Consider the following 14,559-nt stretch of genomic DNA (forward strand, 5'->3'; position numbering starts at 1 on the left):
TAATATGGATACTGAGACCCGCATGGATAAAAATACTAAAACAGGAATTAACTATTATTCAATCATTAATCAAATTGATACGAAGGATCTTTCGTATCTTGCGATTGATAAACAAATAAAACCGTCCAGTGGAAAAAACTTTTTTTTGATTGGATGGGGATGAATGAAGAAATACTAAACCGCCCCATATCAAATCTGCACCTTTGGTTCTTCCCAGAATTGTTGGGGCTATATGATACATATAGGATTAAACCATGGATTATACCAACAAAATCACTTCTTTTCCATTTTAATGGAAATAAAACCACCAGTGAAAATAAAAAGCTAAAAAAAAAGATCTTGAATTAGAAAATCAAAATCAAGAAGAAAAAGAAGAATCAGACCAAGAAGAAAAAGAAGAATGACCAAGAAGATATTGGATCAGATCTATCAAACGAAGAAAAAGAAGTTAACGAGGATGACAGTGACTCATACATGAAAAAGAGTAGAAATCAAAATAAATGGAAGAGTACCACAGAAGTGGAACTAGATTTTTTCCTGAAAAATATTTTCTTTTTCAACTGAGATGGCATAGTTCTTTGGATCAAAGAATAATTAATAGTATCCAGATATATTGTCTCCTGCTTAGACTGAACAATCCAAAGCAAATTGCGATATCCTCTATTCAAAGAGGAGAAATGCGTCTGGATATATTGCTGATTCAAAAAGATCTAAATCTTACAGAATTGATAAACAAAGGAGTATTGATTATTGAACCTGTTCGCCTGTCTATACAAGGAGATGGACTTTTTATTATGTATCAAACCATAGTTATTTCACTGGTCCATAAGAGTAATCACCAAACTAATAGAAAAAACCAACAAAAAGAAAACGATTATAATAATTCTTTTGATGAATCCATTAAAAGACATAGACATGAAAGGGTGCTTGAAAATAGAGATGAAAAAATTATGCTTTTGTTGTTCCTGAAAATATTTTAGCTCCTAGATGTCGTAGAGAATTGAAAATTCAAATTTGCTTAAACTCGAAAAAAAGAAATGTTTTGGATAGAAAGAAAACATTTTACAATAAGAAAAACATAAACAACTGCGGTACTTTTTTGGAGGAGAGCAAGCATCTTTATAAAGATCCAAAGAATTTAGATAGAGATAGAAATAAATTAATGAAATGGAAATTTTTTCTTTGGCCAAATTATCGATTAGAGGATTTAGCTTGTATGAATCGCTATTGGTTTGATACCAGTAATGGAAGTCGTTTCAGTATGTCAAGGATATATATGTATCCACGATTTACCATCAATTAATGGTAAATCTCCTTCCTATCTATAACGTGCCAGATATGGCATGATATATGAAGGCAAACAAATGTACCCGCACATTTGTCTTATATTTATTTATATTCTGGTTTCCCGTATAGGATACTGATTCAATGACCTAAGAATCTTCTTCGGCTCAATTTTTCCCTTTCATTTTTTGGGGGGTTGAAGAACTCGACCAGCCTTTTGTATCTATATCCGAATGAAATTGCAAATTGGATTGATTCATTAAATTTGAAAGTAAAATGTAGTATATGAAAAAATAAATTTTTTGTCTATACCAGAACCAGATTTTAAAAACCGATATTATGTTTACTGATCGATAAAATCCATCTTTTTATAAAAGAAAAAAAGGAGAAGCGCTCTTGTTATGATAAAAAAAATGCATTCATCTCAGTTATTTCGCAAGAAGAAAAAGAATAAAACAAGGGGTCCGTTTCCTTTGAATTTCAAGTATTAATTTTCACCAATAAAATGCGGAGACTCACTTTCCATTTTGAATTTCACAAAAAGGACTTTTTATCTCAGAGAGGTATAGGGAAAACTCTGGTAAAACGGCAACGGTTGCTGGCTTATTTGTAAAAAAAAATAGAATACGTTATAAAGAATTAATTGGTCGGTTGGATACTCGGGAGCCAAAGACTAGTTAAGTTAATTTGAAGCTTTAGTTTGAATTATTTGATTTATTAGATCTTGAATTTTTATGAACTTTGTTTCGTTTTCAGCAATTCATGGAATAATGAATCGGGGAAAAAATATGACTGTATCAGCTTCAATAAAAGACCTCATGATAGTCAATATGGGTCCTCACCACCCATCGATGCATGGCGTTCTTCGACTCATCATTACTCTAGATGGTGAAGACGTTATTGACTGTGAACCTATATTGAGTTATTTACACATAGGGATGGAAAAAATAGCGGAAAACCGAACAATTATACAATATCTGCCTTATGTAACGCGTTGGGATTATTTAGCTACTATGTTTACCGAGGAAATAACGGTAAATGGACCAGAACAGTTAGGAAATATTCAAGTTCCTAAAAGAGCCCGTTATATCAGAGTAATTATGTTGGAACTGAGTCGTATAGCCTCTCATTTATTATGGCTTGGCCCTTTTATGGCGGATATAGGTGCGCAGACTCCTTTCTTCTATATTTTCAGAGAGAGAGAATTGATATATGATCTATTCGAAGCTGCCACAGGTATGCGAATGATGCATAATTATTTTCGTATCGGAGGAGTAGCTGCTGATCTACCTCATGGCTGGATAGATAAATGTTTAGATTTCTGCGATTATTTTTTAACCGGGGTTGCTGAATATCAAAAGCTTATTACGCGAAATCCTATTTTTTTTAGAACGCGTTGAGGGGGTAGGCGTTGTTGGTGGAGAGGAGGCAATAAATTGGGGTTTATCAGGGCCAATGCTACGAGCTTCCGGAATACAATGGGATCTTCTGAAAGTCGATCATTATGAGTGTTACGATGAGTTTGACTGGGAAGTACAATGGCAAAAAGAAGGGGATTCATTAGCCCGTTACTTAGTCCGAATCGGTGAAATGACAGAATCCATAAAAATTATTCAACAAGCTTTGGAAGGAATTCCGGGAGGGCCCTATGAAAATTTAGAAGCCCGACGCTTTGATAAAGCAGGGGATTCTGACTGGAATGATTTTGACTATAGATTTATTAGTAAAAAAACATCTCCCACTTTTGAATTGTCAAAACAAGAACTTTGTGTGAGAGTAGAAGCCCCAAAGGGGGAATTGGGAATTTTTCTGATAGGGGATCATAGTGCTTTTCCTTGGAGATGGAAAATTCGTCCTCCGGGTTTTATCAATTTGCAAATTCTTTCTCAGTTAGTTAAAAGAATGAAATTGGCGGATATTATGACGATACTAGGTAGTATATATATCATTATGGGAGAAGTTGATCGTTAATATGATAATTGATACGACAGAATTACATGCTATCAATTCTTTTTTCAGATTGGAATCCTTAAAGGGGGTCTATGGTCTTATATGGTTGCTTGTCCCTATTTTTACTCCTGTATTGGGAATCACGATAGGAATACTAGTTATTGTGTGGTTAGAAAGAAAAATATCTGCGGGGGCACAACAACGTATTGGACCTGAATACGCGGGTCCTTTGGGAATTCTTCAAGCTCTAGCAGACAGGACAAAATTACTTTTTAAAGAGGATCTTCTCCCATCTAGAGGGGATATTCTTTTATTCAGTCTCGGACCCTCTATAGCAGTCATATCCATTTTACTAAGTTATTCAGTAATTCCTTTTGGATATCGTCTTGTTTTAGATGATCTCAGTATAAGTGTTTTTTTATGGATTTCTATTTCAAGTATTGCTCCTATTGGACTTCTTATGTCAGGATATGGGTCAAATAATAAATATTCTTTTTTGGGTGGTCTACGAGCTGCTGCTCAATCGATTAGTTATGAAATACCATTAACTCCATGTGTGTTATCAATATCTCTACGTGCGATTCGTTGGGGCATGAACTTTTACCTAATTTTTTGTAGGAAAGAAGTTGAATGTAGTGAATAGAGATCCTCGTTTTTTTATTCGTCATTCGGGGTGATGACCTAAACCAGATAGTTATATGAGTGAAACAAAACAACTTCTAAATTAGCAGTAAAAAGGTTGAGACTCATTCCCCATGTACAAGAGTTAAGCAAAAAAAGAGAAATTACCCCAAGGTTGGTTGATTAGTCATCACGGTTTGAAGCGGGTAAAAGATCAACTGGCTAGAGTTTTGTTTTAACTATTCTATTATATTGTATGTATTACCATACCGGGGATCGAGAAAAAATGAGTGGACGGTTAGGAACACCAAAATACACAAAGGATTAGTAACGGAGATAATGTAGGTTACCAAAAAAGGTATTTCTGCATAAACGGAATCATAATGGGGCTTTAAGTTGGTAGAAACGATAAATAAGTACTTCCCCACGATCCTGATCCCGAGTATGGTCCTATCCACAGGTGAAATAAATAATTATCAGGAACGAAGTAATCCTTTTTTTTTTTGAGCCCACTTTTACTTTTCTTAGAAAGAAGAATAGGAACGAAATAAATAGGTTGAAATACCTACTTAGACAACGAGTATTTTATTCAAGGATTAAGTTATTACTGAATAAAGACAAACTTAAATTATAAAGGATAAGATCAATTCGGAAGCACCCTTTTTTCTATTATAGCAGACGGAATTGCATTGGTTTAATTTGTGACTCCTCGATATATCTTGATTCTATCTAACACATATCGAGATGATACCGAACCAGTCCTTAGATTTAGTTAAGCCCATCGAGGAGCCGTATGAGGCTGAAGTCTCATGTACGGTTCTGCAATAGCGATGGAAGCAGTGATGTTATCACCTACTATAATTATCTAACAGTTCAAGTACAGTTGATATAGTTGAGGCGCAGTCAAAATATGGTTTTTGGGAGTGGAATCTGTGGCGTCAACCTATAGGTTTTGCAGTTTTTGTAATTTCTTCCCTAGCAGAATGTGAGAGGTTACCCTTTGATTTACCAGAAGCCGAAGAAGAATTAGTAGCAGGTTATCAAACCGAATATTCAGGTATAAAATTTGGTTTATTTTATGTTGCTTCCTATCTAAATCTAATAGTTTCTTCATTATTTGTAACAGTTCTTTATTTAGGGGGTTGGAATCTTTCTCTTCCGTACACATTTCTTCCTCATTTCGAAATTTCTGAAGTGGGTGGAGTTTTTGGAATGACAATTGGTATTTTTATTACATTAGCTAAAGCTTATTTGTTCCTGTTCATTCCTATTACAACAAGATGGACTTTACCTAGGATGAGAATGTATCAACTATTAAATCTTGGGTGGAAGTTTCTTTTACCTATTTCTCTAGGGAATCTATTATTGACAACTTCTTTCCAACTCTTTTCACTCTAAGGGCATACGATATTCTATTCTCTATTTAGAACTTCTCTTAAACAAGAGAAAGAAACTTAAAATTATTCATAGATATTCACGATATGCTCCTTATGGTAACTGGGTTCATTAATTATGGTCAACAAACAGTAAGAGCTGCAAGATATATTGGTCAAAGTTTCATGATTACCTTATCCCACACGAATCGTTTACCCGTAACTATTCAATATCCTTATGAAAAATTGATCACATCATAGCGTTTCCGCGGTCGAATCCACTTTGAATTTGATAAATGCATTGCTTGTGAAGTATGTGTTCATGTATGACCTATAGATCTGCCCGTTGATTGGAAATTGGAAACGGATATTCGAAAAAAGCGATTGCTTGACTATAGTATTGATTTTGGAATCTGTATTTTTTGTGGGAACTGCGTCGAGTATTGTCCAACAAACTTTTTATCAATGACTGAAGAATATGAACTTTCTACGTATGATCGTCACGAATTGAATTATAATCAAATTGCTTTGGGTCGGTTACCAATGACAGTAATTGGAGATTACACGATTCGAACCATTATGAATTCTACTCAAATAAAAAAAGCCACGGGTAAACTCCTTGATTCAAAAACTATTACCGATTACTAAGATTCCATTTTAATCTAAAGGAGCGGAGCTTCTTTTATTTTGTTCGGTTAATAACTAAAAAAAACACGCTCTTATTGATTGGTGATTTGCGAGAATCACGGCTTACTATTCGCGAGAATTTCTATATATAAGCAATCGGATAGAGAAATGGAATGAATTAATCTATCTACATCAACCCACACCCCGTATAGGATTAAATTAAATAAGTAACTTATCATAAAAATAGGGTAACTTTCTTTTTCTTGTCTAGTCAATAAGATTATGAAACATTTCGACTTATTTATTTCTTATTTTACATATAATGGATTTAACTGGACCAATACATGATTTTCTTTTAGTTTTTTTGGGATTGGGTCTTATAGTAGGAGGTCTAGGAGTGGTATTACTTACTAATCCTATTTTTTCTGCCTTTTCATTGGGATTGGTTCTTGTTTGTATATCCTTATTTCATATTTCATCGAATTCCCATTTTGTAGCTGCTGCACAACTCCTTATTTATGTGGGAGCCATAAATGTCTTAATTATATTCGCTGTTATGTTCATGAACGACTCAGAATATTACAATGATTTCAGTCTTTGGACTATTGGGGATGGGGTAACTTCACTGGTTTGTACAAGTATTTTTGTTTCACTAATAACTACTATTCCAGATACGTCATGGTACGGGGTTATTTGGACTACAAGATCAAACCAGATTTTGGAGCAAGATTTGATAAATAAAGGTCAACAAATCGGGATTCATTTATCAACTGATTTTTTTCTTCTTTTTGAGCTTATTTCTATAATTCTTTTAGTTTCTTTGATAGGTGCAATTGCTATGGCTCGTCAGTAATAAATACCGAGAAAAAAGAATTATTTTGTTCTGGCTTAGCCTATCCATTTTCCTTCAATTCCATGGTCAGATTTTTCAGGTATAAAATGTAAAAATTTTCTTTTAGTCCAATCTATTAACAATATCTTCCTTAGTTCTGTACTTGTTAGATTCAAGTCAACCAAATTCGTTAAGGTTGAATTGTTGTTCATATTGAAATTAAAGAAATTCAGATTGAGGAGGGTTTGGTTAATGCTGCTTGAACATGAACTTGTTTTGAGTGCCTATTTATTTTCTATTGGTATTTATGGATTGATCACAAGTCGAAATATGGTTAGAGCACTTATGTGTCTTGAGATTATATTGAATGCAGTTAATATGAATTTCGTAACATTTTCTGATTTATTTGATAGTCGTCAATTAAAAGGAGACATTTTTTCCATTTTTGTTATAGCTATTGCAGCCGCTGAAGCAGCTATTGGGACAGCTATTGTTTCGTCCATTTATCGTAACAAAAAATCAATTCGTATCAATCAATCGAATTTGTTGAATAAATAATGGTAATTAGATTAATGTGTTAATCATACAAATAACGAATAAAATATTTATCAATGCAAATTAATATTATATACGACAGAAGCGACTATGTTTGCTAAAGAGTAATAAATCAAAGTATCTTGGCCCTCTCTCCTGACCAAATATATAAGTTAATTTTTTAGAAAACAATTTTGGTTAATTATTGATTCGTCTGGTGTCTACAATATATGATTCCGTTTTTTTACTAGATCGAAAATTTATGATGTTCAAAAAGTGGATAGATCCAATGTCACATTCAGTAAAGATTTATGATACATGCATAGGGTGCACTCAATGTGTACGAGCCTTCCCCACAGATGTATTAGAAATGATACCTTGGGACGGATGTAAAGCTAAGCAAATAGCTTCTGCTCCAAGAACAGAAGACTGTGTGGGTTGTAAGAGATGTGAATCCGCTTGTCCAACAGATTTCTTGAGTGTCCGAGTTTATTTATGGCATGAGACAACTCGCAGCATGGGTCTAGCTTATTGATACGTTCCAGAAAGCTTAACTTGAATCCATTTTTTATCTTTACTGACAAAACCCCGTGCTCGAAATAGACTATTTTCTCGAGTACGGGGTTTTCTGGTCAAAGTGTATCTTATCTTGTCTTTACTACGGATTTGTTTTCCTTGGTTAACAATAATTGTTGTTTTGCCGATATTCGCGGGTTTTTCCATTTTCTTTCTCCCTCATATAGGAAATAAAGTCATCCGATGGTATACTATATCTATATGCCTATTGGAACTACTTCTAACGACCTATGTATTCTGTTATCATTTCCAATTGGACGATCCATTAATTCAATTAGAACATGATTTTAAATGGATTAATTTTTTTGATTTTCACTGGAGACTCGGAATCGATGAAATTTCCATAGGACCCATTTTATTGAAGGGATTCATCACAACTTTAGCTACTTTAGCGGCCCGGCCAGTTACTCGGGATTCACGATTGTTCTATTTCTTAATGTTAGCAATGTACAACAGTCAAATAGGACCTTTTTCTTCTCGAGATCTTTTACTTTTTTTTTATCATGTGGGAGTTAGAATTAATTCCTGTTTACCTACTTTTATCCATGTGGGGGGAAGAAGCGTTTGTACTCAGCTACAAAGTTTATTTTGTACAATGCAGGGGGTTCTATTTTTCTCTTAATGGGAGTTCTTGGTATGGGTTTATATGCTTCTAACGAACCAACATTGAATTTCGAAACATTAGCGAATCAATCATATCCTGTGGCATTAGAAATAATATTCTATTTTGGTTTTCTTATTGCTTATGCTGTCAAATCACCGATTATACCTCTACATACAAGGTTACCAGATACCCACGGAGAAGCACATTACAGTACATGTATGCTTCTAGCCGGAACCTTATTGAAAATGGGAGCACATGGTTTGGTTCGGATCAATATGGAATTATTACCCCATGCTCATTCCCTTTTTTCTCCCTGGTTGATTATTGTAGGCACAGGGCAAATAATCTATGCAGCTTTAACATCTCCTGGGCAACGCAATTTAAAAAAGAGAATAGCCTACTCTTCCGTATCTCATATGGGTTTTACAATTATAGGAATAGCCTCCGTAACCGATATGGGACTCAACGGGGCCATTTTGCAAATAATTTCTCATGGATTTATTGGTGCGGCGCTTTTTTTCTTGGCAGAAACGAGTTATGATAGAATACGTCTCGTTTATCTCGATGAAATGGGAGGAATTGCTATCCCAATGCCAAAAATATTTACAATGTTCAGTAGTTTCTCGATGGCTTCTCTTGCATTGCCGGGAATGAGTGGTTTTGTTGTCGAATTGGTAATCTTTTTTGGCATAATTACCAGCCCCAAATATCTTTTAATGCCAAAAATACTCATTACTTTTGTAATGGCAATCGGAATGATATTAACTCCTATTTATTCATTATCTATGTCACGCCAGATGTTTTATGGATACAAGCAATTTAATGCCAAAAATTCTTATTTTTTTGATTCTGGACCACGAGAACTTTTTGTTTCAATCCGTATATTTCTGCCAGTAATAGGCATTGGTATTTATCCAGATTTCGTTCTCTCACTATCAGTTGACAAGGTAGAAGCTATTTTATCTAATTACTTTTCTGGATAATTTGCATGAATAAGACATAAAAGAAAAAGAAGTCTTATTTTTCCTTATCTTAATCTTAAATAAAAAAAGAAGTGAATTGTAATCAGATACGTTTGGAGTTTTAGAGAACCGGTTCAATTACTACTTGATTGAACCGGTTCTCTAAAACTCACACAAACTTTCATTACATATGCTAGTTCTATGTATTAGGTCACGTCTTCGATTAAGATGCTAATGTGAATGAACCATAACTATGTAGGCCTATTCCTGATAGATTGACCCCAAAATAGCATACCCAAATTATAAGAAATCCCATAGAAGCTACAATTGCGGAATTTGTGACTTGAAAATTTTGGTTGGTTCTAATATGTAAATAAATAGCAAATATAGTCCAAGTAATAAATGCCCAAGTTTCTTTGGGGTCCCAACTCCAATATGACCCCCACGCCTCATTATCCCACACTGCTCCTGAAAGAATACCAACCGTTAAAAAGATAAATCCTAAACTAATAACACGATAACTCCAACGATCCAATTGCTGAATCAATTGATATATGTGATAATTTCTAAATGAAAGTAAAGAATTGTTTAGTATAGCATTGCTTCTTTCATTTACATATTGAATCTCATCAAAATCAAATGAAAACGGCCCAATTAATGAATGATTGTTTTTACCAAAGACCCCTAAGCTTTTTCGAAATGTAATGACTAGAAGAGATACTGATAATAATGATCCACATAAAAGAGCTGCATAGCTCAATATCATCATACTTACGTGCATCATTAACCACTGAGATTGGAGGTCAGGTACTAATATTGTGGATTGATGCATTTCAGTCAAAAGACCTGAAGTAGCAAATCCTTGGGTAAAAATAGTACTTGGTGCAGTTATTGCGCTTAAATCATTTTTATGATTCCATATTTTAGGAACCATATGAGTAATGGAAAAGCCCCATGAAAGGAATATTAATGATTCATATAAATCACTTAAGGGAAAATGTTCCGAATAAATCCAACTGAGTAACTAATAATCCTGTTATACAAAAAAAGGTAGCTATCATGCCCTTTTCTGACGAATCATGTAGTCCTATGGTTTCGTGGACTAATAGGGTCATCAAATAAATCGTAATTACAATTGAAACAATTGAAAAAGAGATGTGAGTTAATATATGTTCTAAAGTCGAAAATATCATAAAAAAATCCTAAAATAAAAAGGGAGTCCTTTAACACTGGAATGGAAATGCGTAATCCATTTCATTTTCATTATAGGATTTATTGTATCTCTTTTAGAAGATGCCGCCACTCGGACTCGAACCGATATGCTCTAGCACTGCTTCCTAAGAGCAGCGTGTCTACCGATTTCACCATAACGGCTTGCTCGAAAGCATAATAGCCCATCCGCACTCAAACGTCGAGATTGTAAGGAGTCAATTCAATGTAATATTTTTTAGGAAAAATTCAAATCAAATTAAATGCCCCCTCTCATTTCTATTTGAACGTTCAATAATCTCTTATAGGATGATTTTCGTCTTAACGATTGACTTTTCGAGAGGTTTCCGTTCTCCCAAAACGGATTAGTCGGAACTAGAGAGTTCTGCTCTCAATTCAGGTGTAGAAATAAAAAACCCCTTTCTTTATTGATTCTTTTTTGATGATTTCATGGGTCCGAACAAAACGAAAAAATCTATTGTATCCATAGTCATTAAAAAAAACCTCAAAATAAAAGTGAAACTTTCTATCAAGTACTATGTTTTTTCGTTTGACTAAAAAACATAGTACCTTTTTATTTAGGAAATGAAAGGCTTCCTATCCTAAATACGACAATCGAAAGTGCCACCTCATATTGATCAGTTAAAAATAGAAGTTAATGGGAATCGTTCATCTTATCAATTTAATTAGCAAATTCATCGAGGCATATCGATTTAGATTATTCCAATACTTGTTTATTTGTTTGTTGCACAAAAAAACTTTTTGACTTCCCGGTAGAAAGAGATTTTGCTAAGGAAAAAGCTTTTAGCGCAACCAAATATCCTTTTCTTTTCCAAATGTTTTTACGAATACGCTTTTTTGATATAGAAGTACGTTTCTTTGGAACGACCATTTTAAAATAAAGAGGTTACTCATTGTTATAGTTGGATTTGAAAGACATGTATTGTGCAAAACGGGTCATTTTTTTCTTTAGCTGTATATTTATCCCTAGATCATACTTTCTTGATAATATACAATATGGATGTGTGAGTCCCATATAGGATTTCCGGAGAAAAGTTGGATATCTTAATTTCTTCTTTATTTTCGAAATACTTTAATTCACATTTTTATTACATACAATATCCAAATAAAGAAGAATTTTTATATACTAATCTTCGTTCGAATCTATATCTATGTCACCGTCATAAAAAAGGGGGCTACGGCTCATCGTATTCTATTTTATTTAAGAAAATGAAGAGAAAAATTGGAAAACGCTTACCTTAATTTAAAAGAAGAATACTGTAACTGTAACCTTTTTTCTAGAAATTCATCAATTCAATAGAGTACAGTACCCTTAATTAAATGAAAATTTCAAAATAGGAAAAAAGGAATGAGACTGATTGGAATCTGTTAATATAATAAACACTTGAGAAAAAGCCATTTAACTAAGTCCGTTTTTCAATTCTACACGAAGTCGTGGGTATCAAAGTGCCGAATATCGTAGAGTTTTTTAAAAGTATCCGTTGTTTTGGGGGGATAGAATCTAGAATCCACCCGAGAAGAATTAGTAAAGTCTTACAAATATACTAACTCAAATGACAAGGTCCTTTTTGGGGGGTCAAGTTTTTGATAGATCCTATGTTCAATAAAGTTATTGATGGATCTTACATACCAGAATAAAGTACTTTATTACTATAATTAAATTACTTAATTGTTTTTCCTTGATCAATGAATATGGATTATAATAATAATAAAGAAATTGAAATTGCATATTCTGATTCTGTATCTTCATAAATATCCTAGTTAATCACTAAGCGGTACCTTTTTAAAAATGATTTGATTTTTTGACCTATTGTAACTTCGGAGTTTTTCTTTTTTGGAGGGAAAGAATTAGAAAGGTTTAAGAATTCAAAATTCTATTTTAGTTCTGTCTTTTCTTTATTTTATTGCTCCTTCCGAAAGATATAAGAGCTGGTGAATTGAAAAAAAAAGTTTTATTTTCTTATGGAACATACATATCAATATGCATGGATCATACCTTTCGTTCCACTTCCAGTTCCTATAGCAATAGGGGTGGGGCTTCTCCTTGTTCCAACGACAACAAAAAACCTCCGCCGTTTCTGGGCTTTTCTTAGTGTTTTATTACTAAGTATAGTTATGTTTTTTTCAATCGATTTGTCTATTCAACAAATGAATGGTAGTTCCATCTATCAATATTTATGGTCTTGGACTATAAATAATGATTTTTCTTTAGAGTTTGGCGACTTGATCGATCCACTTACTTCTATTATGTTAATATTAATCACTACTGTTGGAATTATGGTTCTTATTTATAGTGATAATTATATGTCTCATGATGAAGGATATTTGATATTTTTTGCTTATATGAGTTTTTCCAATACTTCCATGTTAGGATTAGTTACTAGTTCAAATTTAATACAAATTTATATTTTTTGGGAGTTAGTTGGAATGTGCTCGCATCTATTAATAGGTTTCTGGTTCACACGACCAATTGCAGCAAATGCTTGTCAAAAAGCGTTTGTAACTATTCGTGTGGGGGATTTTGGTTTATTATTAGGAATCTTAGATCTTTATTTGGATAACGGGTAGTTTTGAATTTCGAGATTTGTTTAAAATAGTCACTAACTTGATTGAGAATAATGGTTTAAATTCTTTATTTCTTACTCTGTGTGCCTCCCTATTATTCCTTGGTGCAGTTGCAAAATCTGCACAATTCCCCCTTCATGTATGGTTACCTGATGCCATGGAGGGGCCTACCCCTATTTTAGCTCTTATACACGATGCTACTATGGTAGCAGCGGGAATTTTTCTTGTAGCTCGACTTTACCCTCTTTTCACAGTTATACCTTACATAATGAACCTTATTTCTTTGATAGGTATTATAATCGTACTTTTAGGAGCCACTTTGGCTCTTGCCCAAAGAGACATTAAGAGAAGTTTAACTTATTCGACAATGTCGCAGTTGGGTTATATTATGTTAGCTTTAGGTATGGGATCATATCGAGCTGCTTTATTTCATTTGATCACCCATGCCTATTCAAAAGCATTATTATTTTTAGGCTCCGGATCCATTATTCATTGTATGGAAAGTATTGTTGGATATTCTCCAAATCAAAGTCAAAATATGGCTCTTATGGGCGGGTTAACAAAATATATGCCGATTACGAAAACAACTTTTTTGATAGGTACACTTTCTCTTTGTGGTATTCCACCTCTTGCTTGCTTTTGGTCAAAAGATGAAATTCTTAGTGATAGTTGGGTATATTCACCTATTTTTGCGATAATAGCTTATTTTACAGCCGGATTAACTGTATTTTATATGTTTCAGATGTATTTACTTACTTTTGCGGGACATTTAAACGTCTATTCTCAAAATTTCAGCGCTAAAAAAAACAGCTCGTTTTATTCAATATCCATCTGGGGTAAAGAAAGACAGAACGTAATCAATAAGAAGTTCTTTTTATCAACAGCAAAAAAAAACAAAAAAGTTACTTTTTTTTCGAAGAAAGCATATTCAATTGATAGAAATGTAAAAAAAGGAACGCAACCGCTTATTACATTTACTCATTTTAAAAATAAAGAAAATAATCCATATCCTTATGAATCGGAAAATACTATGATTTTTCCCCTTCTTATATTAGGATCCGTTACTTTGTGTGTTGGGTTTATCGGAATTCCTTTTGATTATAGAGGAATGGATTTGAATATATTATCAAATTTGTTAACTCCATATATAAACCTTTTACATTCAAATTCGAGCAATTCCGTTGATTGGTATTAATTTCTTACAAATGCAATTTTGTCAGTCAGTATAGCTTATTTAGGAATATCTTTTGCGTTCTTTTTATATAGACCTGTTTATTCATTTTTACATAATTTGGACTTAATTAATTCATTTGTTAAAATGGGGTCTAAAAGAGGTCTTTGGGACAAAATAGTAAACGTGATATATAATTGGTCATGTAATCGTGGTTACATAGATAGTTT

The 14,559-nt window shown here is 33.4% G+C and overlaps 1 protein-coding gene and 1 pseudogene across 1 annotated transcript; both read left to right on the top strand.

The window, feature by feature from the left end:
- The first annotated feature begins 442 nt into the window (after nucleotides 1-442).
- LOC113288009 lies at nucleotides 443-1,323 on the top strand (annotated as a pseudogene).
- Nucleotides 1,324-7,807: 6,484 nt separating this feature from the next.
- LOC113290946 (NAD(P)H-quinone oxidoreductase chain 4, chloroplastic) lies at nucleotides 7,808-9,624 on the top strand (the record flags this gene model as incomplete). Its single annotated transcript, XM_026540528.1, is given in 3 exon segments — nucleotides 7,808-8,290; nucleotides 8,292-8,347; nucleotides 8,349-9,624. Coding segments are annotated over 3 exon segments (1,575 nt in total), but the record flags the coding sequence as incomplete, so codon positions are not given.
- Nucleotides 9,625-14,559: the final 4,935 nt, after the last annotated feature.

This window comes from Papaver somniferum, chromosome 6 (genome assembly GCF_003573695.1).
Source record: "Papaver somniferum cultivar HN1 chromosome 6, ASM357369v1, whole genome shotgun sequence".
Taxonomy (NCBI): Eukaryota; Viridiplantae; Streptophyta; class Magnoliopsida; order Ranunculales; family Papaveraceae; genus Papaver; species Papaver somniferum.